The sequence below is a fragment of the Tursiops truncatus genome, chromosome 1 (genome assembly GCF_011762595.2).
Source record: "Tursiops truncatus isolate mTurTru1 chromosome 1, mTurTru1.mat.Y, whole genome shotgun sequence".
In the NCBI taxonomy this organism is placed as follows: Eukaryota; Metazoa; Chordata; class Mammalia; order Artiodactyla; family Delphinidae; genus Tursiops; species Tursiops truncatus.
Window position 1 is genome coordinate 108,551,068 of NC_047034.1, and position 26,854 is coordinate 108,577,921.

Sequence of the window (26,854 nt, forward strand, 5' to 3'; positions counted from 1 at the left end):
GAAATCCTCATGAAATGAGTCATATTGCTCATCTTCGAACTCTTTTTTCAATAGAGAATATTAGATGAATATTTATTAAACACTGTTGAATTAAAGTAAATGGATTACTTTAACCATTGATATCTGCTAACTTGTCTGTATATACAAAAACCCCAACCTACATGGTTCTGACATATTTCTTAGTCCCTAAGACTTATAAAAGTGATTATAAGTCTCAAGGGATTTTATCAGTTAGTACACTTTGGACTGCAAGTGACAGAAGATCCCATTTCAAACTGGCTTCAAAATGAGGAAATTTAAAATAAATGATGATAATGATAACAGCAAATGATTTATTGAATGGTTACATCTATTTGCAAGGCTCTATGCAAATACTACATACGAATTAGCTCCTTTAATCTCACAACACCCAGTGAGATAGGTAGTATTATTTTTCTCACTATAGATGAAGAAAATGAGGCATACAGAGAGACACACTTACCTAAGACTGTATATAGGTAATAAGAGCACAGCCAGGATTTGAACATAGATATTCTGGCTCCAAAGACTGAGTACTTAAGTACTATGCCCTACAGCTGCTTCTTATGACCAGAAACCCATAGGTTAGGTGGGATCTAGGCACAATATGGTCCTGAGCACAGTGATATCATTATCCTTCTCTCTGCTTTGCCTTGACTAATGCTGGCTTTATCCTAAGGCTGGTTTGTCATATGATTGCAAGATTCCCAGTGCAAGGGCTAAATATACCTTTGTTTATGTCCAGCCAGAGACAGGGAGACAGAGAGGAGGTAATTGTCTGTTCGGTACAGAAAATAAGACTTCCTGTTTGTCTGGTTGTACCAACTTTGGTTGCATGCCACCTCTGGACAAATAACTATCACCAGAGGAATGGCAGGATCCCATCTGGAAATACAGATGGGATGATTTCTGAATAAAATCAGAATTTTTGTTATGAAGAAGGAAAGGGGCCACTTGAGTTAAAATAATACATTGAAGCTTTTCTGAATATCACACCAGTTTAAAGGATAACTTATTTTTCCCTTTGGCATACTTCATAAATTGATGGTTGAGAAAAAATAACTCATTAATTAATTCAACAAATATTTACTTTTTTGAAGTATAGTTGATTTACAATATTATATTAATTTTAGGTACACAGCATCTTGATTCAGTATTTTAATAGATTATACTCCATTAAAGGTTATTAAAAGATAATGGCTATAATTCCCTGTGCTGTTGAATATATATCCCTGTTGCTTATCTATTTTAAACATAGTAAATTGTATCTCTTAATCCCATACCCCTATCTTGCCCCTCAATCCTTCCCTCTCCCCACTGATAACCACTAGTTTGTTTTCTGTATCTGTGAGTCTGTTTCTGTTTTGCCATATATATTTGTGTGTTTCATTTTTTAGATTCCACATATAAGTGGAATTATCACACAGTATTTGTCTTTCTCTGACTTACTTCACTAAGCATAATATTCTCTAGATCCATCCACATTGCTGCAAATGTCAGAATTTCATTTTTTATGGGCATGTAATACTCCATTGTGTGTATGTGTATATGTGTGTGTGTGTGTATACACAAGCACATATATCCATGTGTGTGTGTATATATATATACACATGTATGGATATATTTATCCATTCATCTGTTGATGGACCCTAGGGTTGCTTTCCATATCTTGGCTATTGTAAATAGTGCTGCTATGAACATCAGGGTGCCTGAGTCTTTTCAAATTAGTGTTTTCATTTTTCCCAGATATTTACCCAGGTGTGAAGTTGCTGAATCATATGGTAGTTCTATTTTGAGGAACACCAATACTGTTTTCCATAGTGGCTGCACCAATTTACATTCCCACCAACAGTGTAGGAGGGTTCCATTTTCTCCACATCCTCGCCAACATTTGTTATTTGTGTTCTTTTTGATGACAGCCATTCTGACAGGTGTGAGGTGATATCTCATGTGGTTTTGACTTGAATTTCTCTAATAATTAGCAGTATAAAGCGTCTTTTCATGTGCCTGGTAGCCCACTGTATGTCTTCTTTGGATGCTGGGAAAACTGGACAGCTACATGTGAAAGAACATTAGAACATTTCCTCACACCATATACAAAAATAAACTCAAAATGGATTAAAGACCTAAAAGTAAGATCTGAAACTATAAAACTCTTAGAAGAGAACATAAGCAGAACACTCTTTGCCATAAATCACAGATCCAAAAATAAAATGTTTTTTTAGATCTGTCTCCTAAGGCAAAAGAAATAAAAGCCAAAATAAATGAATGGGACCTAATTAAACTTAAAAAATTTTGCACAGTAAAGGAAACCATCAACAAAACAAAAAAACAACCTACTGAATGGGAGAAAATATTTGCAAATAATATGACTGACAGGGAGTTAATATCCAAAGTATATAAATAGCTTATACAACTCAATATCAAAAAACCAAGCAACCCAATCGAAGAAGGGAACAAATATTTACTTTTGACTTTTTCACATTCTAGGGTGCTCCTGGGATCCGTGGAAAGAGGGGTCTTAAGGGAAGACAGGTAATTTGATTCTTGTTTTATGAGGTACGGTTTAGAGGAGTATAATCTAATTATATGCATATTTCTCACCTGTTAGACTACGAATGTAGTTGTTGTTCTTGTTATCCACAATCCATCTCATTCAACAGAGTTTAAAATTTGCCACTTTAACAGCCTATCCAGTAATACCTGAGAACGTGAAGGAGTATTTAGATTAAAAAATAACTCGAAATGTAACAGTTCTAAACCACTTAATATACCAGTGGAAGAGACCTTTATCCCCATGACAAGGTGCTAAAATTAAAATGTCACAGGAAATACATGAACAATTTAAAACACTAATGATAGCACTATTCACCCTCATGTTTTAGAGGTTTTTAAAATGCCTGCTTCAGATGTTAGCTCAGAAACTAGTTTCTTATATTTTCATGTTAAAAAAAAAATCAAGTAAAGTGAATTCTTCCAGATAATATAATAATTTCAGAGATGGGAGGAAATTTTGACATTATCTAATACCCCCATTATTTAACAAATGAGAAAACTGTAGTTCAGAAAAAGCATCCTCGGGTTATCCTGGCTGTGTTAGTATAGCTAATTAGCCACCTGCTTTTCACTTGTGCTGTTTTTTATTACAATTCAAAGATATTTATTAGGGTAAGACATTCTGTGCTATACTCTGCTCTCTACTCTGTGAGGAAGAAAATTGTCTTTAATAACAGCTTTTCTAAAACTTTGGTGTGTATAATTAAAATCCTGATTATAATACTAAAGGATTACAGATCTCACCAGAATATTCATATCCTTTTAAAGCATTTTATTCTTTGAGCTTTGCAATATTTCTTGAAGATAGAATAGGACAATGGCACTATTATACGGGTGAGGAGAACGAGGCTCAGTGACATAAAAATACTTGCTCAGAATCCCATAGTTAAAAGTGATAAAGAATTGAGCCCAGCTCCTTTGAATGTGAATCCAAGATCCTTCTCCTTACTACGTAGATATTTCTGCTGTCTGTCTTCTACCTCACACTACTTAGAAGAACATGATTTATGTTTTCATGACATATGGCCAAAATGTGGTAAACTTATTTTTTTTTTATTGGAGTATAATTGCTTTACAATGTTGTGTTAGTTTCTGCCTTACAATGAAGTGAATCAGCTATATGTATACCTGTATCCTCTCCATCTTGGACCTCCCTCCCACCCCCCACCCCCAATCCCACCCATCCAGGTCATCACAGAGCACTGAGCAGAGCTTCTTGTGCTTTATAGCATGTTCCCACTAGCTGTTTGACCCATGGTAGTGTATATATGTCAATCCTAATTTCCTAATTTGTCCCATCCTCTCCATTCCCCCCCTGTGTCCACATGTTCATTCTCTATGTCTACATCTCTATTACTTCCCTGCAAATAGGTTCATCTGTACCATTTTTCTAGATTCCACATATATGTGTTAATATACTATATTTGTTTTTCTCTTTCTGGCTTACTTCACTCTGTATGACAGATTCTAGGTCCATCCACATCTCTACAGATGACCTAATTTCGTTCCTTTTTATGGCTGAGTAATATTCCATTGTATGCACGTACCACATCTTCTTTATCCATTCATCTGTCGTTGGACATTTAGGTTGTTTCCATGTCCTGGCTATTGTAAATAGTGCTGCAACGAACGTTGGGGTGCATGTGTCCTTTTGAATTATGGTTTTTTCAGGGTATAGGCCCAGTAATGGGATTACTGGGTCATATGGTAGTTCTAGTTTTAGTTCTTTAAGGAACCTCTGTACTGTTCTTCATAGAGGCTGTATCAATTTACATTCCCACCAACAGTGCAAGAGGGTTCCCTTTTCTCCACACCCTCTCCAGCATTTATTGTTTGTAGATTTTTTGATGATGGCCATTTTGACTGGTGTGAGGTGATACCTCATTGTAGTTTTTTTTTCTTTTTTTATGGTACGCGGGCCTCTCACTGCCGTGACCTCTCCCGTTGTGGAGCACAGGCTCCAGACACGCAGGCCCAGTGGTCATGGCCCACAGGCCCAGCCGCTCCACGGCATGTGGGATCCTCCTGGACTGGGGCACACACCCATATCCCCTGCACCGGCAGGTGGACTCTCAACCACTGCGCCACCAGGGAAGCCCCCTCACTGTAGTTTTGATTTGCATTTCTCTAATAATGAGTGATGTTGAGCATCTTTTCATGTGCCTCGTGGCCATCTGTATGTCTTCTTTGGTGAAATACCTATTTAGGTTTTCTGCCCATTTTTTGATTGAGTTGTTTGTTCTTTTGATATTGATCTCCATGAGCTGTTTGTATATTTTGGAGATTAATCCTTTGTCTGTTGCTTTGGTTGCAAATATTTTCTCCCATTCTGTGGGTTGTCTTTTCATCTTGTTTATGGTTTCCTTTGCTGTGCAAAAGCTTTTAAGTTTCATTAGGTCATTTGTTTATTTTTGTTTTTATTTTTATTTTCATTACTGTAGGAGGTGGGTCAAAAAAGATCTTGCTGTGGTTCATGTCAAAGTGTGTTTTTCCTACATTTTCCTCTAAGAGTTTTATAGTGTGCGGTCTTACATTTAGTTCTTTAATCCATTTGGAGTTTGTTTTTGTGTATGGTCTTAAGTAGTGTTCTAATTTCATTCTTTTACATGTAGTTGCCCAGTTTTCTCAGCACAACTTATAGAAGAGGCTGTCTTTTGTCAATTGTATGTTCTTACCTCCTTTGTCATAAATTAGGTGACCATATGTGCATGGGTTTATCTCTGGGCTTTCTATCGTGTTCCATTGATCTATATTTCTGTTTTTGTGCCAGTACCATACTGTCTTGATTACTGTAGCTTTGTAGTATAGTCTGAAGTCTGGGAGCCTGATTCCTCTGGCTCCATTTTTCTTTCTCAAGATTGCTTTGGCTATCGGGGTCTTTTGTGTTTCCATACAAATTGTAAAATTTTTTGTTCTAGTTCTGTGAGGAATGCCATTGGTAATTTGATAAGGATTGCATTGAATCTGTAGATTGCTTTGGGTAGTACAATCATTTTCACAATATTGATTCTTTCAATCCAAGAACATGGTATATTTTTTCATCTGTTTATGTTATCTTTGATTTCTTTCATCATTGTTGTGTAATTTTCTGAGTACAGGTCTTTCGCCTCCTTAGTTAGGTTTATTCTGAGGTATTTTAATCTTTTTGTTGTGATGGTAAATGGGATTGTTTCCTTAATTTCTCTTTCTGATCTTTCATTGTTAGTATGCATAGGAATGCAAGAGATTTCTGTGCTTTAATTTTGTATCCTGCAACCTTAACCAAATTCATTGATTAGTTCTAGTAATTTTCTGGTGGCATCTTTAGGATTTTCTAGGTATAGTATCATGTCATCTGCAAACAGTGACAGTTTTACTTCTTCTTTTCCAATCTGTATTTCTTTTTCTTCTCTGATTGCCGTGGCTAAGACTTCCAAAACTGTGTTGAATAGGAGTGGTTTCACTTTAAAATTTTAATGTATTAAGATAAACTTACAAAACTGTCAAGAAATGAAAAGTAAGCCAAACATTTTGTTTTCTTGCAATTACATTCAACATTCAAGTTAATCTTGTAATAATTATAACAGCAGAAACTGTACCATCATCATTACCATCATCACCAATTTTTAGTCTCAAGCACTTTGTTAAATATTTTGTATGCCATCTCATTTGATTACACTCTATTATACTTCTGAATGTTAGTATATTCTTTACATTTTATCTCTCTTACACATATCCCAATAGAAGTACCTCTCTTATGTGTCAAATATCTAATCTAAATATGCAGATTGGGCTGTCTCAAAATTGATAGTAGGTGAAGTTCATCTTCTTTATTCTTGTTCTCCATTCTATGTCTTAATTTTTTTTCATCCATCTCCTACTAAAGTATGCTGTCAGTAAAAGAACTAATTAATTTATTTATGATATTATATTATTTCCAGTGCTTAAAGTGTTACCTTACCCATTAGTAATTATATTTTAAGTATAGTTTAAGATAGAATAAGTAATCTTTAATGGTGGAATTTTAGGCGTTGCTGAGGAAACATTTTCACAGAGTCTCTGTGATATATCACTTAAATAACTACCATCTTTATTTATTAATATAGCTGGTCTTATATAGATATTAACTTTATCTTTCCTTGGGGGGGGCTGCATTGGGTCTTCATTGCTGCATGTGGGCTTTCTCTAGTTGCATCGAGCGGGGGCTACTCTTGGTTGCAGTGCGTGTGCTCTCTCATTGTGGTGGCTTCTCTCTTGTTGCAGAGCACGGGCTCTAGGTTCGTGGACTTCAGTAGTTGCAGTATGTGGGCTCAGTAGTTGCAGCACGCAAGACCTAGAGCACAAGGGCTTCAGTAGTTTTGGGACACAGGCTCAGTAGTTGTGGCTTGTGGGCTCTAGAGCGCAGGCTCAGTAGTTGTGGCGCATGGGCTTAGTTGCTCTGCGGCATGTGGGATCTTCCTGGAGCAGGGCTCGAACTCATGTCCCCTGCATTGGCAGGTGGACTCTTGACCACTGTGCCACCACAGAGGTCCCTTAACTTTATCTTGACAATGTATAGGTATTATCTACTTCCCTACTGTATAATGAACTGTAAAATCGTCCATGGAAATTTATAGATAACTTCTGGTTTCTTACTCCATAGGGAATTATAATATTATCCAACAGATGCTATTGAGTTCAAAAGAGGAGTTCAAGAAAACTGTGGAAAGATAGTGAATGGAATGATCACTGGGTTCTTTTTTTTGAGTGCACTGTTCTTTATATTAAAAAATTTGTAAAGTTTTATTTCTTTAAAGATATATGCCTTTGTAATAGATTTAGATCTTAGAAAAATTATATTTGAAAAACACATGCATTCCATTTTTCCTAAATAGCGTTATAAAAAAGTCTGTCTAGTGCTGTACTGTGTCATGTATACTATATGTACTTTCTCGTTTTTACCACAAAATGATTTGACCATGTTTATGAGGAAATCACTGTACTTAGACTAAGATACAGTTACAACCACAAGTCAAATTATGCCAAGGTTGACCTCAGAGACTGTTCCAGAATATTATCCTATGCATAAATGCTCCACCATGTTATGTTTATTATAAGTAAAATCATCTTCAGATATCTTTGACATTAAGTAAGGGCAAACATATTATTATGGGATATTATGTGGCATGAGACACATATTTCAATTTAGATGATTCAAATTCCATGAGAAGAATGGTTACTTATTACTGTTTTAATAATAGTAAAAGGACAATATCTTTTGATAAAATTTCCACTCTCTTTGACCTGGAAAGATATTAGGTGTGTGAATACAAATATGGCCATTTTCTCTTGGTCATTTATTAAATTATGTATACTATTTGTTGTTATATATGAAGTAGATATTCAAATACGGAAGCAGAATTAAAGGATCCAGACCAACATAAAGAGCTGACGGAAACCATACATGTGAAAGAAAATACAGAAACCTGGAAATGCTGAACTCTAAAAAGGACCCATTTAAGAAGTTTTTGGCTATGCATATGTCAAAGACTGTTAGGTCCAATCTTCTGCTGGTTTCATAGCTATTTAGAAGTGTAGGTTGGTGCTTCATTAAGGTACAGCTATGTGGATCCCATCCATGTTATTTCACTTACTGTCCTTAGAATTTCTAAGATGTACTTTATTATAATCACCACTCCCCTTTAATTAATTTGATTAGTCTTACATTGTAAATGAGCTTGTTTCCTCAAATTTTAGGTAGATACAATTACTCAGCCTTTGAGCATAGCATATGATTCAGTTTTTAAAAATTGAAGTATAGTTGATTTACAATGTTGTGTTAGTTTCAGGTGTACAGCAAAGTGATTCAGTTATACATGTATGTATTCTTTTTCAGATTCTTTTCCATTATAGGTTATTATAAGATATTCACTGTAGTTCCCTATCCTATACAGTAATAGTTCCCTATCCTATACAATAAGTCCTTGTTGTTTACCTATTTTATATATAGTAGTGTGTATCTGTTAATCCCAAACTCCTAATTTATCCCTCCCTTCTCCCCCTTTCCCCTTTGGTAACCATAAGTTTGTTTTCTATGTCTGTGAGTCTGTTTTTGTTTTGTAAATAAGTTCATTTGTATCACTTTTTTAGATTCCACATGTAAGTGATATCATATATTTGTCTTTGATTACTTCACTTCATATGATAATCTCTGTATCCATCCATATTGCTGCAAATGACATTATTTCATTCATTTTTATGGCTAAGTAATATTTCATTATATATAATTAATATGTATATTAATATATATATTCCATATAAAATGGAATATATGTGTGTGTATATATATACACACATATACATATGTGTGTATATATATATACACACACCACATCTTCTTTATCCATTCCTCTGTCAGTGGACACTTAGGTTACTTCCATATTTTGGCTATTGTAAATAGTGCTGCTATGAGCATTGGGGTACATGTACCTTTTTGAACTACAGTTTTAATCTTTTCTGGATACATGCCCAGGAGTGGGATTGCTGGATCATATGATAACTTTATTTTTACTCTTTAAGGAACCTCCGTACTGTTATCCATAGTGGCTGCATCAATTTACACTCCCATCAATAGTGTAGGAAGGTCCCCTTTTCTCCATACCCTCTCCAGTGTTTATTGTTTGTAGACTTTTTGGTGATGGCCATTCGGACTGGTGTGAGGTGATACCTCATTGTAGTTTTGATTTGCATTTCTCTAATAATTAGCCATATTGAGCATCTTTTCATGTGCATGTTGAACATGATTCAGTTTTAAATAATTATTGTAACATGTAATTTGTAGAATAATAGTAACTCCTTTTAGATAACTCCTTAAATTTTATGTAACATATTACACTTATATTTTTAGAGTCTCTGAAATTAAAGCCAGAAACTGGTAAAATAAATTACTTCACTTTCTGTATTATAAAATATGAAACACTCTGATAGTCAAAATAGTGAAGGTACTAGGCATAGAAAACTTCAAAATCCAAGTTTAGGTCACTATAAATATAAGCTGTTTTGGATTACTGTATTGGTTTCTAACCTGAGTACTAAAGCTCTATGTTTGGTGTGAATAGTTTACAAAAATATGAAAGTGTATATGTATTGACATGACATCATATACCTGTGCAGCATAGAAATATATAGGGGAGTAGTCAAAGTCCTGTCCAAAATTGTTAGTAATATTGCTAAGCTTAAGTTTGGGAAGATGTTGCTATAAATCATATGCTCATACTGGTTGCCAAAGAATCACTTATTTCCCTGAGTAAACACTAAGCATGGAATTAAGTTGTTGTGAGCCAGCTTCCTTAGTGATGTCTATATTGTTTTAATGAAATTATAGACTTACAGGTAAGAGATATCCTCTCCTAGACAGTATAAATATTATGTGAATGCTATTGAAAATGGATACATTTTAAAATAACATATTATTTTGGTTGTTTGAGTTATTTATTATTTAGCCTTGTACTGGTATTTTTTACATTAATGTTTGTGTTAAGTTATTTCATCTTAAATCTTCCCAGAAAACTCTTTCTTCCCCAAAATAAAATATTATATTTATTCAGAGTTTGCAGATAAGAGTTAATATTTGTCACATAATGTGTTTTTGCTTTTTCAACCAGGAAAAGTAAAAAACTGGTTTTGTTAGGAATTTGGTATATTTTAGGATCAGACTATGTAAAAGTAGTTTTATTAACAAATTCATTTGTTCCTTAGTCTTGGGTTGTTGGCATTTGAGAAGTGGTTTTCTTCCTTGTATTGTAAACTATTTTTGATTTTAGGATCTTAGTATTAGGTACTCACTAATCACAATTATTTTAAAATGCCTTATGTAATCAGTTACATATTAGTCAGTGTTTGTGTACTCATGCTTTTTGATATTGAGATACTGTAGTTCTTCCCTCTTCCTTTTCTTCCCTCCTACACTCCCTATAATGTCACAATTGGATCAAAATCCTTGTTGTCAGTTAATATTAGAGATCTTAAAAACAAGGTAGTAGACCATCTTTATTGGTCAGGACTGTTTTTAAAATACCAAAGAACTCCTGTTCTATTTTACATGTTTTACTGTCTTTGAGAAGTTTCTTGGAGCATATGATATGAACCAAATTATTTAAAAGCATAAAACCATCCGCTGATTTATAATGGAAAAGAAGAATGCTATTTAAAAAAAATGGGAGACACAGGGAAAGAGGATATATATGTATTTAACTTCATATTTTATATATGTTACTAATTTCAAGTAGCTCTCTTTTTAATGCAAAGTTTCCAAACTTCCTTATGTAGTGTGCAGTCAGGAAATTCTATAGCTGCTATTAAAAAAGCATTTTACAGGGCTCCCAGATTGATTTAATCAGTAGTCTCTTGTAGTAAGTTGAAGCAAATTTATGTAGCTCCACGACCTAAAATATCTCTGCTAGAATTGATTTTTCCAGGATTGAAGGTAACATGATATTGGAGATTTGGATTGACTCTCAACAGTACCTAGAAAACTGTTGTCAGAATACACAGGTTTTCTAAGGACTTTTTCAGATCTGATAGTAATAGATTATACATAATCAAATCATATTATATTTGAAGTTTGACAAAGAGAAAAAGAGTACTCAGTTTTCTTCCTATGAATATCAAAGTATCGCAGCCTTAGAATAGTGGACAAAATAACACGCTTAAGGCACCGGGACTTCAGAGATGTTTACTTTTCCAACTATAGAAAGGAGTGTCTCCTTTTCTCTTACAGGTTTCTGTTAGAAGAGTCTATTTAAAGTAAACTGTATTTTGGCTTCTAACTTCAGTGTTAGAATTTCAGAATATAAAATCCTTCTGTTAAACATCTGTTATTAGTTCTATCTTTAGCCCCAAACAATCTTAAATACGTATTGCACAGCTGTGTTTCAAATACATACATTTTATGGAGAATTTGGAGACAGTGTTTTCTTTGTCCCAGGAAAAGTTTGAAGTTGATTCATGAAGAAAGAACTACTGTTGCTAGAGCATTACAAAATATTGTCATTAATTTTTCAGTGATTCTGCCTCTTTCAGGAAAAATGTATTTTCTGGATTCTACTTTACTGGGATGATCTGTAGTAACTATGTTTGGCTAACTATAACTTGACAAGATGTATGAAGAGACCAGGACTTTGAATTAAACCCATCTTCAAGGTCGGGTCAGTTACTGAGAAGAGGGATGCCCAATGAACTGTAGTTGGTAACTTTGGGGAAGTCCAGGAAGAGCATGATTTCGTAGAGGTATGACACCAACAAATGGGAATTCAGGCAGGCATTTATTTTCAGGGTGGATAATGTAAGGGAAAACTCAAGAGAGTCTTGTAGGTTATCAAAATCAGGCATGTGGAAATGTGAGTGCAAATATGGAAGTGAGGTTTGGCTTGGCTTGTATTCTCAGTGTGGGAAAATGGCAAGAATGAGGCATGACCCTTATGATTGAGGGATAATGTGTGGCAAAACTGGTTCTTGAACACAAGAAAAAGGAAGAGTCCAATTCCCAGAACTAGAGTACAAGCTGGTAGCCAGTCTTTAAGAGCAAGGCAGGAACTTGAGCCTGAGAACTGAGGCCCAGATCATAGCTAGGTTAACAGCAAGCCTGACTTGATGCCAAATCTCCAAGAATTTGTCTAAAACCCATTAAATTCCTACCTAAGTTTAAAATTAGTCTCAACTGTTAGGACATGGTTGACCTTGAAATGTGGATCAAATTGTCTTACCTATAAGGAAAAGAAAGAGTCAGAGACTGGATTATCACAGAGCACTTTACACTCCAGCCTTTACCTACAATAATTGTGTTTCCCTTTGAAGGATTTTAAAATATCAGGATTTTCTAGTAGTATGTATTCATGTGTAGAATGTGTAAAATTAACCTCTGGGTTTTATGTTAGTGTGTCTAGTCCTAGACAATTTAGTGCAGTCTTCTGTTTTCATTGCTTCGTCTTGGAAAAAGTTGAATTTCTGTTTTTATTGGTAATGCCTGTTTACTTTATCACTAATGCCTGTTTAGTATATATGTCTTTTATGATAATTTTAATTTATCTCTACTTTAGATTGAATATATTATTTCTATACATTTGTTCTTTAGAAAGAGCAAAATGTGTTCATAGTTAATTGTAGTCTTTAACAGAAAAATTTTGCAATGCTTTTATTTTTTAATTCCATAAATATAGTCACCAGTATTTTATGGTTATTTTAGTCCTCGTGTTTCTCTAGTTATTTTGTATTCAGTGTTTATCTACTGTCTTTGTAGAACTAGGAAAATAATTCTTTTACTAGACTCCCTAAGCAATAAGTTTTCCACTGTTTCCTGATATTTAGCTGTACCACCAAGTATAGTATCTGTGTGTAGTCTACAATATTAACAACACATATATATTCAGGCATACCAAGTCTAGAATACTTGTTTTGTTCTTAGTGTTTGGTAACAGTACAATAAGACCCAGGCAAGAGAGAAACTTGATCTGGGCTGTGCACTTTAGAGGACCCTGTACATCACAAACAAATAAAATAAAATGTATTTTAAAAACTCTTGATTTTCCCATCACTCAGGATTTAGCACTTAGCATTGGCATTGTGTGACCTGTAATCCTAGACATCCATTCTTGTTATTACGTATTAGTTACCTATTGCTATGTAACAGATTGCTCCATGTTAGCAGTTTAAAACAATAATAATAAATATATATTATTTCTTATAGTTTCTGTGGGTCAGGAATTTGGGAGTGGCTTATTTGGGTGGGTCTAGCTTAGGGTTTCATATGAGGTTACAGTCAAGATTTTGGGCAGAACTGCAGTCATCTGAAGGCTTGACTGGGGCTGATCTGCTATTAAGGTGGCTCACTTACTGGCAGGTGGGAAGTCTCATTTCCTCCCCATGGGGAACTCTCCACATTGCAACTTGAGTGTCTTCACAGCATGGCTGTTGACTTCCACCAGAGCAAGTGGTCCATGGGAGCAAAGTGAAAGGTATAGTGCCTTTTATGACCTAGCCTAAGAAGTCACATTCTGTTACTTCTATATTCTGTTAGTCACATAGGCCAGCCAGGAGTCAAAATGGGGGGTCACTACACAAGGGCATTAATACCAGGTAGTGAGAATCATGAGGGTCCATCTTTGAGGCTGGCTACGAAAGTATTTTAATAATGTTCAAGGCTCAGAGAAATTCTTCTCCACATCTCTTTCTTATAACCTCACATCTGAATACCATGAAGTTTTGAGGCTGGTACCACTGCCAACATTAGAGACAGAAACTGCTTGAGATTGTGATGAGGACTGAGCAGGCGGTAGAAGCACTTTGGTTGAGGAAAGATGAATTTACTTATCTAATTCTCCTTTTAGTATGAATGCAATAGGCTCTTGTATAATGAAGTACTGCTTCAAGTAATGCAAACTTTCTATTTTCTTGCTTCTCTTTGTGTTCTTTGTGTTTGGCTTCAGAGGTAGTAGAACTAGTGCAATATTTGCAATAGCTGAGACTGAGAAATTCCCAGAGACTGAGAAACATTTTGTATTATTAAACAATTCATATTACTCTTAAATTTTGTATATCATAGGTATAGAAACAAAATTCATGAAGCATGATAAAAATTGTTTATGTAGGTAGCTAGATGGATAGGAAATTGTAGAATTATGCAGTTTTAAAAAGATATTTAATTAGATTACAGTAAAAATGTTAAAGTAAATATAAAATTTTAAATTTATTTAACTAATATTGATTATTCATTGATTATAATTTTCAATAGAGAATTAAAAGCAGTAGAAAATCTTCAAAAAGATTATTTCCTTAAATTCTTAAAATCTAGAAACAGTGTGAGTACTCTTACATTGAGCATTACCACATAGTAAATTCTGCAAATAGGACTTTATTTAAAGGAGATATAATTACCAATTATATTAGTTTTCTATCTGTTGCTACATAACAAATACCACAAACTTAGAAGCTTAAAATACACCCATTAATAAATCTCATAGTTTTCATCAGTCAGCAGTCCAGATACTACTTAACTAGGTCTTCTGCAGTCAAAGTGTCAGCTGCTGCATTATCATCTGCACGCTTGACTGGAGAAGAGTTCACTTCCAAGCTCATTCAGGTTGTGAGAAGAATTCATTTCCTTGAGGTTGTAGAACTAAGAGGCGCTGGCTCTTTGCTGGCTTTTGGCTATAGCCCAACTTCAGGTCCTATGGACTGTCCACAGTTCTAGAGGTCACTCACAGTTCCCTGCTGTGTGGCCTCTCCAACACAGCTGCTTATTTCATCAAACTCAGGAAGACTCTAGCTCCAGGCTGCTAAGATGGACTCTTATATAGTATAACATAATCACATCATTGGCCTCCCATTACCTTTGCTCTATTCTATTTGTTAGAAGAAGCAAGTCATAGTCCCACCACACACAAAGGGAGGGTATCATACAAAGATGTGGGCAACAGGAATCATTAGGAGTCACTTCAAAATCTGTCCACTACATTGATCAAACAGTGGAAATGAGCAAGAAAATTATTCATAACTTGAAGAGATCAAGTGAAATCCCTGAAATGTCATATTCTTTACGAAATAAAATTTTACAACTGATCAAAACAATGAAAATGTAAAAAATAGAATTATGTTCACAGAAGTAACAATGCAACTCTGGCATGCCATTTATTTACTTGTTTATTTGTTTGTTATTGAAGTATAGTTGACACAACATACAGTGTTGTGTTAGTTTCAGGTTTATAGCAAAGTGAATCAGTTATACGTACACATATATCCACTCTTTTTTAGATGTAATGGCCCATATAGGCCATTACATAGTATTGAGTAGAGTTCCCTGTGCTATACAGTAGGTCTTTATTAATGATCTGTTTTATATATAGTAGTGTGTATATGTCAGTCCCAGTCTCCCAGTTTATCCCTCCCCTCTTTCCACTGGTAACCATAAGTTTGTTTTCTATATCTGTAACTTGATTTCTGTTTTGTAAATAAGTTCATTTGTACCATTTTCTTAGATTTCACATATAAGTGATATCATATGATATTTGTCTTTGTCTGACTTACTTCACTCAGTATGACAGAGAAGATGATTATTACATTCATGAAATTGGCAAGTTGGGCTAAAAGGGCAAAAATTCAAGCTTTCCTATGGATGATTATCCTGGAAAATGGCCATTATATCCTTTGGTAGTAGGAGGATATTTCTAAGAGAACACAGTTTGATTAAATTAGGGGTTATAATTTTCCACTAAGTAAATATGAGAGAAAATTTAGTATTTCATTTTGCAACAAATTCTTTCAAGTGGAGAAAGAAATTGTAGAAACTGTGTCATTTGTATTCCAAGTTCGAAGGCAGAGTGTTTTGTCACTACTCTTCCATATTTCACAACCAACATTTAAGATCATTTTTTTTTACAGTGAAGATATATGGTTGCAAATACTTAGGTTTATTTTATTAAAGGAATTCAGAGCTTTACCTGCAGTAAAAAAAAAAATGCATATAGTTGCCAAAATTGAAATAACAACTGAATAACATTGTACAAGCAGTGACATATTTAACAATATAAAACATTGGCATGATTTTCTTCAAAAGAAAATATATGTCCAATATGTAGCCAAATATAATGATGCTTTTTATGGAATTAACTGTACTATATTTCATGAAACAAGAAAATGTAGGAATTATTTCAAATATTGATGACACGATGGTCAACATGTAAGATGGGTTAAAACAAAAAGATATCTCTATCTAGAAGAGAGAGTTAAAAATGAACTGCTTAATGCATAGTAAAGTGAGAGGAGAAATAATACATAAAAAATGTTAAAGTAGGTGTATTCTCAGTTCAACTAAATTGTTTCGGGGGCAAAGTGAAGTTGAACAGCTAATATTTATTATATGTATTATTGAACTACCAAAAGAATAGGAAGTTGAAATCAATAAGTACTTATTTCGTTGTTTTTATGCTGGTTGTAGAAAATACAGGCTTTGTGATAAGTGGAGAACTAATCACAGTTCTCTCCCTTCTCCTAGCAGGGAGAAATCACTAGTTGTGTGGGATGCTGAACTGGAGAGCAGCTCCTCCCACTGGATGAGGGTGGGGGGCCAGTCGGTCCCAAAGAGCACATTCTCTAGGCAATCCTGAGTGAGTGCCCAAAGATGTTTTCAGCACTCCCACTCCTTGTTCAGACCAATTGTTTCCTTGTTTTTTGAGAAAAACTTTATTAAGATGTAATGTACATACCATAAAATTCACCCCTTTAAAGTGTACAATTCAGTGGTTGTTAGTATATTCATAGACTTGTACAGCCATTGCACTAATTTTAGAACATTTTCATCACCTCAGAAAGAAACCCAATATTGTAAGCAGTCACTCTCCAATTCTTCACCACACCACCAGGCCTCAACAACCACTAATCTACTTTCTATCTCCATAGATTTGCCTATTTTGAACATTTCACATTAATGGAATCATGTAGTATGTCCCCCATTCTCTATTATTTCACTGGGGTTTCTGGAAAACCTACTTATGATCCATCTAAAAAATCAATCATCTCATGTTTCAGATTTATTACAGTATTTTTCTTCTACTTTTTCCATTACGTGTGTATCACAGATACTTTCAAATACCCATAATAATTCATACTGAATGGAATGATGTATTGCAGATTTGTGAGCTTATTTTATGGTCAACAGGATTTGACTTCCAAGGACAATGAGAGCAAAATGCCTGCCTGAATTTCAACTGACTTTGAAGGGGGTATGGCTGCAATATGTTTGACTATACAGATGGTTTTTGCATTATCCTCTGATTACAAAATAAGAAAAAACACTCCTAGTACGAGTTAACTATGTCTTAGAAACATCATATCTTTTTTTCCATTGTTAAACCATCTTTTCAACTTAGCCCATTCGTGTTTGTACTAGTGAACGAGTGATTATTGGCAGTCTGTTGAACACATAATATTTAATACTGACTTGCCTAAATAAAAGATTATAAAAATCTAATAATGTACTTTATTTTGTTAGCCTTAAAAGTTTTTAAAACTGAGTGTTGTCAAAGTGTTCATAATAAGTATTATAAAGAATTTTGTAAAGTAGCCTTTTAAAAAGGGAGCTTTGAAGTTGATAAACTCAATGGTAAATCTCTCGAGAAAAACTTTGAGTATATAAAGCAAGAGTAACTGAGTAATTGAGTTATTTTACAATAGAATTTATAATGAGGAAATGTGTTAATTTACTGTCCTTCACAGTTTTACTGTAGAATTCTCAATAGACCTTTGGGAAGCTTATATTTCAATCTCACTGCATTTTGTATTTACAATATTTATGTGCATTTTCCCTTTTCTTAAATGATGTTTTTACATGTTGTATTGTATCTTGGAATGATGGGTTAAAGTATTTAATATAACATGGTAGAACGACCACTGACTCTGCAATCAGACTGCCTGCATTCACAGCTCAGTCCCACCCAACATTAGTGGGTGCAAGTGACTTAACCTCTCTGTGCTTTAACTTCTTCAACTATGAAGTGAGGATATTAGTACTCATTGATTTGACCTACTGTGAAGACGAAATGAAGTAGTGTATATATAATAATGTGTATAAAGCCTTTAGCCAAGGTAAGTGTGCTAAGCATATGCTAAATATTAATAGTCATTTCATTCTCTGTGGTGTGTGTATAGGAACAGCATGAAATAGTGCACAAAATTAATGGATTGGTCCGCTGGAAATCTTGGTTCTGTTTCCTCTCATTCAGTGGTTCTTTACATAATGGATAGCAAATTTCTATTTTCTCCAGCTTAACTTTCTGTATATATTGAGTGGCATGTAAAATAATTTTATAAACTATAGAAATAGTGTACTTAAAATCAATTAAGTGTTATGTAAAACAAATACACATTTTTGTTGCACTATAATTTATAGGTTAGGAAATAAATATTTCCTATTACTAAGTTCCTTATCAGAAAACACAGCAAAAATGAATTCTTTATCTATTTTGGCTTTAATAGCATTTCTTTCTTTTTTCTTTGGGCCAGGGTTTTCCAGGTGACTTTGGAGACAGAGGCCCTGCAGGTCCTGATGGCAGTCCTGTGAGTAAATTGTGATGGTCCACCCTTGCAGTCTAACATCACTCAAGACTTCATAGCAACCGTACTTGCCGTTCTCTCATTATCACATTCCTGACAAGCACTCTTGGCCAGAGAGTTTTGATACCACTGAGCACATTCCACTTTGTGGTTTTACAGCATGGGAAATAAGACAAAAGTGTTATAAATTCTGTTTTGAGAGATAATCATTAAAATTAATTATTTTGACCATGTTAAACATGACTGATTATTTAAAATATTAGAAGTATGCAATCACGATACTGACTTGTATATTTGTGGGGAGGGGCATGGGGAAAAAAGCCTTTCATGTACATCAAGGTACTAACAAGCCTCATGTAAAAATTGTGCATTTGGTGATTGCTCTTTTGGACTCAAACCTGTCATTGATCTACCTTACTTTTCAGTATTTTATAGAGAAGTCTTTTGGGGGGATTGTTTAGATATCTATGTTCAGATTAGGGAGTTCAAATTCTAAAATTAGTTTAATTATATTATCAAAGGATGATGATGGAATGCTGTTTTTTGACACTAGGCAGAAATGTCTTTACTTTTTACCCTCAAAATATGGCTGTCCCCCAATATATGTCATGTACACATTCTTTTCATAAGATTTTTAAGGTGAATTAGAATCAACTACTAAATCCTTGGATCGTAAATTAGGAATAGTTCCTATATTTAGACTATGTAAATTATTAGCATTTATACTTAAAGTGTTTGAAAATAGTTTCTTCTTTTATTTTTTTCTAAATTATAACTGTATTAGTTTATTCAGTGAATTTAGCAAAAGTTTTATTTGTTATAAGGCTTGGAAAATAAAATAAGAGTAGAACTGATTTCCATACAAATTGTTAAAAAGTTGAATCATGTCTTAAGTAGAATGTTTATCATCTTATTCTTGCCCATCATTCTGGGGAGCTTCCCATTTCAGGCATAATAAAGTAAAGCATTATTTACATTTTTTCTTTAATACCATCTATGTCCTTGCATACCTAGTGTGAAGCCATCTTATTTAATGTTTTGTCAGTTAAATATACATGAAGTTTGTTAGGGTTGGACTCCTAACAATATTTAAAAATTTTCTCTTTGAAGTCTGCTGCTTATATTTAAAATATAATACTTCTGGAAGAACATTTGGAGTCTTCTTTAGAATGCAAGAATAAATTGGATATTTTCAGTTTATTGGTTTCTTATTCTCTATATTTTATACTGTACTTTTGTTTCAAAACAGAACTTGAAATGCAAAAATAAAGGGAGGGTGTATTCTTACACTTTGTACCCTGTAAATGATGTAACTCTGACATGGAGTAGATTAGGAATTATCACAAAGACTATAATGATGATTCTAAGACTGTCACAAAGATCCATCATGAATCAACTGCAAAAATTTAGATAATTTAAAATCTCATACAAATAATTTAACAAAGTTGGTAATTTCTTACATTTGTATAGTACTTTAAGAAAATTTTCAAAAGCTCATATATATATATATATTAGAGTTTTATTATTAACTGTAATAATATATATATTACAGTTTTAATTCTTTACAAAGTGAAAACAAATATTACTATTTCAGTTTCATAAATGAGAAATTTAGAGAATTTAAGTAATGTACTTCAAAAGAGCTGATAGTGTTTTAAATCATCTGAAAATGTTCTTCTCACCTGACATGCTGACCACTTGTCTTTTCATACTACATATAGGCTAATTATGTTTATAATGCTGATTATTAATGGGATTCACTTCCTTTATTAGATACATAGGAGACACAGAGAAATCTATATCCTAGGCTAGGTGGTAGTCCTAGTATCTAAAAGCATGAAGCCAGGGCCACTTTTAAAGAATGTAAGCTGCCACCAGAGGTTTGCACTTCTTAGGAGGATGCATAAGAGTAGGGAAGTTGCAGAAGTTAGCTAAAAGAAGGTAAATTTTGATATATGTTTTCCTAGAAATTTTTGTCTTCATCTTTAGAAAATACCCTTAGTAGTTTGGAATCATATTTAACCAATTTTGCACATTTCTCTTACTTAGGGACTTGTAGGTAGCATTGGTCCTCCGGGATTTCCTGGGCTTAGAGTGAGTATCAGATATCATCCTTCTTATCAAATATTTTTGTGTGTATTTATATTTGTTAGATGTGTTTTTAAAACTTTACAAAAATGAACAGTTTTAGTGTCATTGTTGAATATCAACCTTGCTCACATGTATTTCTCCACCAGATATGCAAATTAGACCAGTAGTATGAATTTAAAAATTAATTATACTTTAGGATACGCTGAAATAACAAATTTCTACAGGTTGATGTGTATGTGTATTTATCTTAAGGATACTTAATCAAGACTCAGTTTCTCCAGAAGTGTAAGACATAGAATAGCCACTTCTTTCCTTTGAGACAGTCTTTCATACCATCTGGTCTAGAGAGGCAGATAGGTCTAAACAAAAGCACATGATAACAGTAGGCTTTATGAAATAAAATTGAATAAATGGTTAGGAAAACCATCCTGGACAAAAGGTAGGAGCTGGACTTCACCAGTGCCATTAAACATTCTAATACCTAACTTATTCATTGTACTTAAAAAAAGTGACTATATTATTTGTTAACTTAATCAGTTTTTATACAGTGAATTCAACTCTTGAGTTTCACTGAAGTTTCTGATGTCAGCAAAGTACAGTTTAAAAGCAATTCTGTGGAGGCCAAAACAATGTAGTCCGGATATGTAGCTCTCTGATAAATTTTTGATTATTCATTGAAGTAAACAGACTGTTACTTTTGATATATCTTCATAAATATATTTCTCTAATCCAAGCTTCTGGTTCATGACAGGAAGTAAATTACAGATATTTTAGATAAATTTAGAGCCATATGCTTTAACATTGAGCTAGCTAAAGATAAGATTGACGTACTTTTATGACATGTAAGGAGCCTAATGAAAATAGAATCTTTAAACTATTTCTGTTCATCTAAAAGTAGGGCATGACCATTGGCTGAGGTAGAATTTTCTTTAAAAATCAATTTAGGGCTTCCCTGGTGGCACAGAGGTTAAGAACCCGCCTGCCAATGCAGGGGACACGGGTTCGAGCCCTGGTCCGGGAAGATTCCACATGCCACGGAGCAACTAAGCCTGTGTGCCACAACTACTGAGCTTGCGCTCTAGAGCCCACAAGCCACAACTACTGATCCTGCGTGCCACAACTACAGAAGCCCACGCACCTAGAGCCTGTGCTCCACAACAAGAGAAGCCACCACAATGAGAGGCCCACGCACCGCAACGAAGAGTAGCCTCTGCTCACCGCAACTAGAGAAAGCCCGCGCACAGCAACAAAGACCCAATGCAGCCAAAAATTTTTTTTAAATTAATTAATTAATTTAAAAAATCAATTTAGAGCTTGCTCTATTATGTGAAGTAGGTAATTAAGACTCTAGAGTTTTGTGCCATAAATTATAGCTATGGTATTTTTAGCTTGAACTTGAACACAGGTCCTCTGACTCCAAATTTAATGTTGTTTCCCCACCTTAACTGCCCCAAGTCAGAAGGTGGCAGCTAGGCCAAAGGAGTAAGTCAGGAGTTCATTTATTGGAACTGTGGTAAAAATCATCATGAACTGTGGTAAAAATGGTAAAAATCAACACGATTTAACTTGCCCATTTGAGATGGCAAGAATATAGAATAAAGTGTTAAGGAACCTGAGTAAGTCTAGGACATTTAAAGTTTTCTCTTTCATAATAATATTAGTATAGTAATTATAATAAAATCAGCAATAACAGCTCACTTTCATTTAGTATTTTCTATGTGCTAGTCACATGGGTTAGGTCATTTAATTCTCAGAACAACCTAAGACCACTTAGCTTATAAACGTTGAGCCCGGATTTGAAGCCAGATGACGTACATCCAGAGTCTAGAATTCTCTCTATTGTACTATACCACCTCCTTAAAACTTACAATACCTTAAAATATATACTATCTTAAGAGATTTCTTTAGACGTCATGAGAAGCTCTATGTGAAGGTGGAACCCAAAGAACCAACTTTTTTTCTCTGAACTTAGAATAGGGCTAAACCTGTAAGTGGTAGTCACTGGTCCTATCAGTGGGGAGAGACAGGAAGTAGGGGAAGAGAATTGGACCCCAAAGATACTCTTTGTGCATTCTTGATTTAACCTATTAGCATTAAATTGGTTAGCTCCAAAGTTCTGTTATTATGCTTAAGATCAAGACCAAAATTCAACATGGTGGTTCTTCTCTGCATCTTGAGAACATACTCTGTGCACTAGCAAAGCTGTTTGTTCTCAGATGTCATGCAGCCTCCCTACTACATGGCCTTTGCACCTGTTTGTCTACCTGAAACACTTTACCTTTACTTTTCTGACTAATATTTAACTCTTACTCATCTTTCAGTGCCAGGACTTAAAACAGTTTCTGACACATAATAATGCTCAGTAAAAATGGGCTTTCTGTCCTTTCCCTTTCTCCACTCACTCTTTGGTAGGTGCGCAGAGATTCTACAGAAATGAAAATGGCTAATGACACTAACAGTCATTTTTGTAGTCATCATCTCTTCTGCAGTGACATAGATGGCACCTTATACTTTTCAAAGTACTTTCACATGTGTATCTCATTTGTAAAGTAGGTAGAGCAGGTATTATTACTTCCTCTATTCTACATTTATTAAAAATTTTAATCAAAATAATGTGAGCACCTACTGTGTATCAAATGCTGAATTAGATGCTAGACCTAAAATTACAAATTAAGAGTTCTGTTTTGGGCAGCTTTATAATCTAATGGCAATACCATACAATATGATTACTGCTATAATGGACTAAAGTAAAGCCACTGAGAATGGAGCAATTTGTGTTATAGCAGAAAGTCAGAATACGCTTCACAAAGGAGGTGTCTTTTAAGCTGTTCTGAAGATTATATATGAGTGGTGGTGGACTGGAAAAGGGAAAAGGGCCCTTAGGCAGAAGAACGCTGTATTCAAATGCACAGAAGAGGGGGAAACTGGAATGTTTGGGAAATGAAAAGAGGAGTAGCAGCATGGCAGCCTAGGAGGTATGGGGTGATGGGAGCAGAATGGAAGGAGATGAGGTCTTGTAGACAATTGAGAAAGATTATGTGAACTTTTGTGTTTCCTAGTAAACAGCTTATCTGTTTGCCCAGAACTACAGCCTCTGCTTTATCTCTCAGGTGTTCCCTTCCAGCAGGTATAGTTTCTGACAAGAGATGATACTGCTTTCTTTAAATTTTTTTTTTTCCATGCAGTTGATTCTTATTCTCCTTTGGTTTCTTAATTAGTGACAGTGATTATCGCCTGTGAGTGGGTGGGAATGGTTGAAAAGCCCAATATGGAATTCAGTCTTTTCCACTATGTGTTCACTCATGCACTGTGATTGGCCAGTGGCTGCTGTTTTGCACAAAGAACCTTTCCTTGGGTCTTTCTGTTTCTTTGACTGACTTTGACTCAAAAGTTCTCTGTTAGTTGTCACTGTGTGGGAGGCTTTTTTGCCTCTGTCACTATATCCCTGACACCCTCAGCTAAACTCTTACACATGAAATTATTCCTTCTGTCTATTCCATCTTCTTATGGAAGAGAAGTGTGGTAGGTAGGTAGTGCTGAAGGACTTTCAGGTTATCTTTGTGGAACTGAAAACAGCTATTAACCTATCATGGATCACTTTCAGAGGGCTATAGTTTTTTAGGAATAGGATTTTCCATGCAACTTGTGACATGCCACAAAATGTCTTACGTTGCTTGGAAGTTTCTATACCCATACCATTTTACTTTCTAATTCTTCATTTTTCTAAGTCTTTTATAATGAATAATTTTTTATTTAATAGATCTTTCTTGGAGTATAATTGCTTCACAATACTGTGTTAGTTCTGTTGGGGATATCCCCAGCAGAATATGGGGATATCCCCATATCCCCTCCCTCTTGAGTCTCCCTCCCACCCTTCCTATCCCACCCCTCTAGGTGATCACAAAGCACTGAGCTGATCTCCCTGTGCAATGCTGCTGCTTCCCACTAGCTAACTGTTTTACTTTTGGGAGTGTGTATATGTTGATGTTACACTCACTTCGCTCCAGCTTCTCCCTCCCTCTCCATGTCCTCAAGTCCATTCTCTATCTCTACATCTTTATTCCTGCCCTGCCACTATGTTCATGAGTACCATTTTTTAATTTTTAGATTTCATATATATGCATTAGCATATGGTATTTGTTTTTCTCTTTCTGACTTAATCACTCTGTATGACAGACTCTAGGTCCATCTACCTCACTACAAATAACTCAATTTTGTTTCTTTTTATGGCTGAATAATATTCCATTGTATATATGTGCAACATCATTATCCATTCATCTGTTGATAGACATTTAGGTTGCTTCCATGTCCTGGCTATTGTAAATAGTGCTGCAGTGAACATTATGGTACATGTCTCTTTTTGACTTATGATTTTCTCAGGGTATGCCCAGTAGTGGGATTGCTGGGTCATATGATAGTTCTATTTTTTGTTTTTTTGGGTTTTATTGTTTTTATTTTTTAACATCTTTATTAGAGTATAATTGCTTTACAATGGTGTGTCAGTTTCTGCTTTATAACAAAGTGCATCAGTTATACATATGCATATGTCCCCATATCTCTTCCCTCTTGCGTCTCCCTCCCTCCCACCCTCCCTATCCCACCCCTCTAGGTGGTCACAAAGCACTGAGCTGATCTCCCTGTGCTATGCAGCTGGTTCCCACTAGCTATCTATTTTACGTTTGGTAGTGTATATATGTCCATGCCACTCTCTCACTTTCTCCCAGCTTACCCTTCCCCCTCCCCATATCCTCAGGTCCATTCTCTAGTAGGTCTGCCTCTTTATTCCCCTCTTGCCCCTAGGTTCTTCTGACCATTTTCTTTTTTTTTCTATTTTTTTAGATTCCATATATATGTGTTAGCATATGGTATTTGTTTTTCTGTCTCTGACTTACTTCACTCTGTATGACAGACTCTAGGTCCATATACCTCACTACAAATAACTCAGTTTTGTTCCTTTTTATGGCTGAGTAATATTCCATTGTATATATGTGCCACATCTTCTTTATCCATTCATCTGTTGATGGACACTTAGGTTGCTTCCATGTCCTGGCTATTGTAAATAGAGCTGCAATGAACATTTTGGTACATGACTCTTTTTGAATCATGGTTTTCTCAGGGTGTATGCCCTGAGAAAGTAGTGGGATTGCTGGGTCATATGGTAGTTCTATTTTTTGTTTTCTAAGGAACCTCCATACTGTTCTCCATAGTGATTGTATCAATTTACATTCCCACCAACAGTGCAGGAGGGTTCCCCTTTCACCACACCCTCTCCAGCATTTACTGTTTCTAGATTTTTTAATAATGGCCATTCTGACCTGTATGGGGTGATACCTCATTGTAGTTTTGATTTGCATTTTTCTAATAATTAGGGATGTTGAGCATATTTTCATGTGCCTCTTGGCCATCTGTATGTCTTCTTTGGAGAAATGTTTACTTAGATCTTCTGCCCATTTTTTACTTGGATTGTTTTTTTGATACTGAGCTCCATGAGCTCTTTGTATATTTTGGAGATTAATCCTTGGTCCATTGTTTCATTTGCAAATATTTTCTCCCATTCTGAGGGTTGTCTTTTTAATCTTGTTTATGGTTTCCTTTGCTGTGCAAAAGCTTTTAAGTTTCATTAGGTCCCATTTTTTTATTTTTGTTTTTATTTCCATTAGTCTAGGAGGTGGGTCAAAAAGGATCTTGCTGTGTGGTTTATGTCAAAGAGTGTTTTTCCTATGTTTTCCTCTAAGAGTTTTATAGTGTCTGACCTTACATTTAGGTCTTTAATCTATTTGGAGTTTATTTTTGTGTATGGTCTTAGGGAGTGTTCTAATTTCATTCTTTTACATGTAGCTGTCCAGTTTTCCCAGCACCACTAATTGAAGAGGCTGTCTTTTCTCTACTGTATATTCTTGCCTTCTTTATCAAAAATAAGGTGACCACATGTGCCTGGGTTTATTTCTGGGCTTTCTGTCCTGTAATATTGATCTATATTTCTGGTTTTGTGCCAGTACCATACTGTCTTGATTACTGTAGCTTTTTAGTATAGTTTGCAGTTGGGTAGCCTGATTCCTCCAGCTCTGTTTTTCTTTCTCAAGATTGTTTTGGCTATTTGGGATCTTTTGTGTTTCCATAAGAATTG

The 26,854-nt window shown here is 34.9% G+C and overlaps 1 protein-coding gene across 2 annotated transcripts in view; it reads left to right on the forward strand.

Moving 5' to 3' along the window:
• Positions 1-26,854, forward strand: part of COL24A1 (collagen type XXIV alpha 1 chain) — a 392,639-nt gene that overhangs the window by 87,825 nt on the left and 277,960 nt on the right. For both annotated transcript variants that reach the window (XM_073787806.1, XM_073787804.1), the window contains 3 exons: positions 2,509-2,553; positions 18,586-18,639; positions 20,686-20,730. In XM_073787806.1, the coding sequence (XP_073643907.1) occupies positions 2,509-2,553; positions 18,586-18,639; positions 20,686-20,730 (144 nt within the window). The remainder of the gene's footprint in view (positions 1-2,508; positions 2,554-18,585; positions 18,640-20,685; positions 20,731-26,854) is intronic.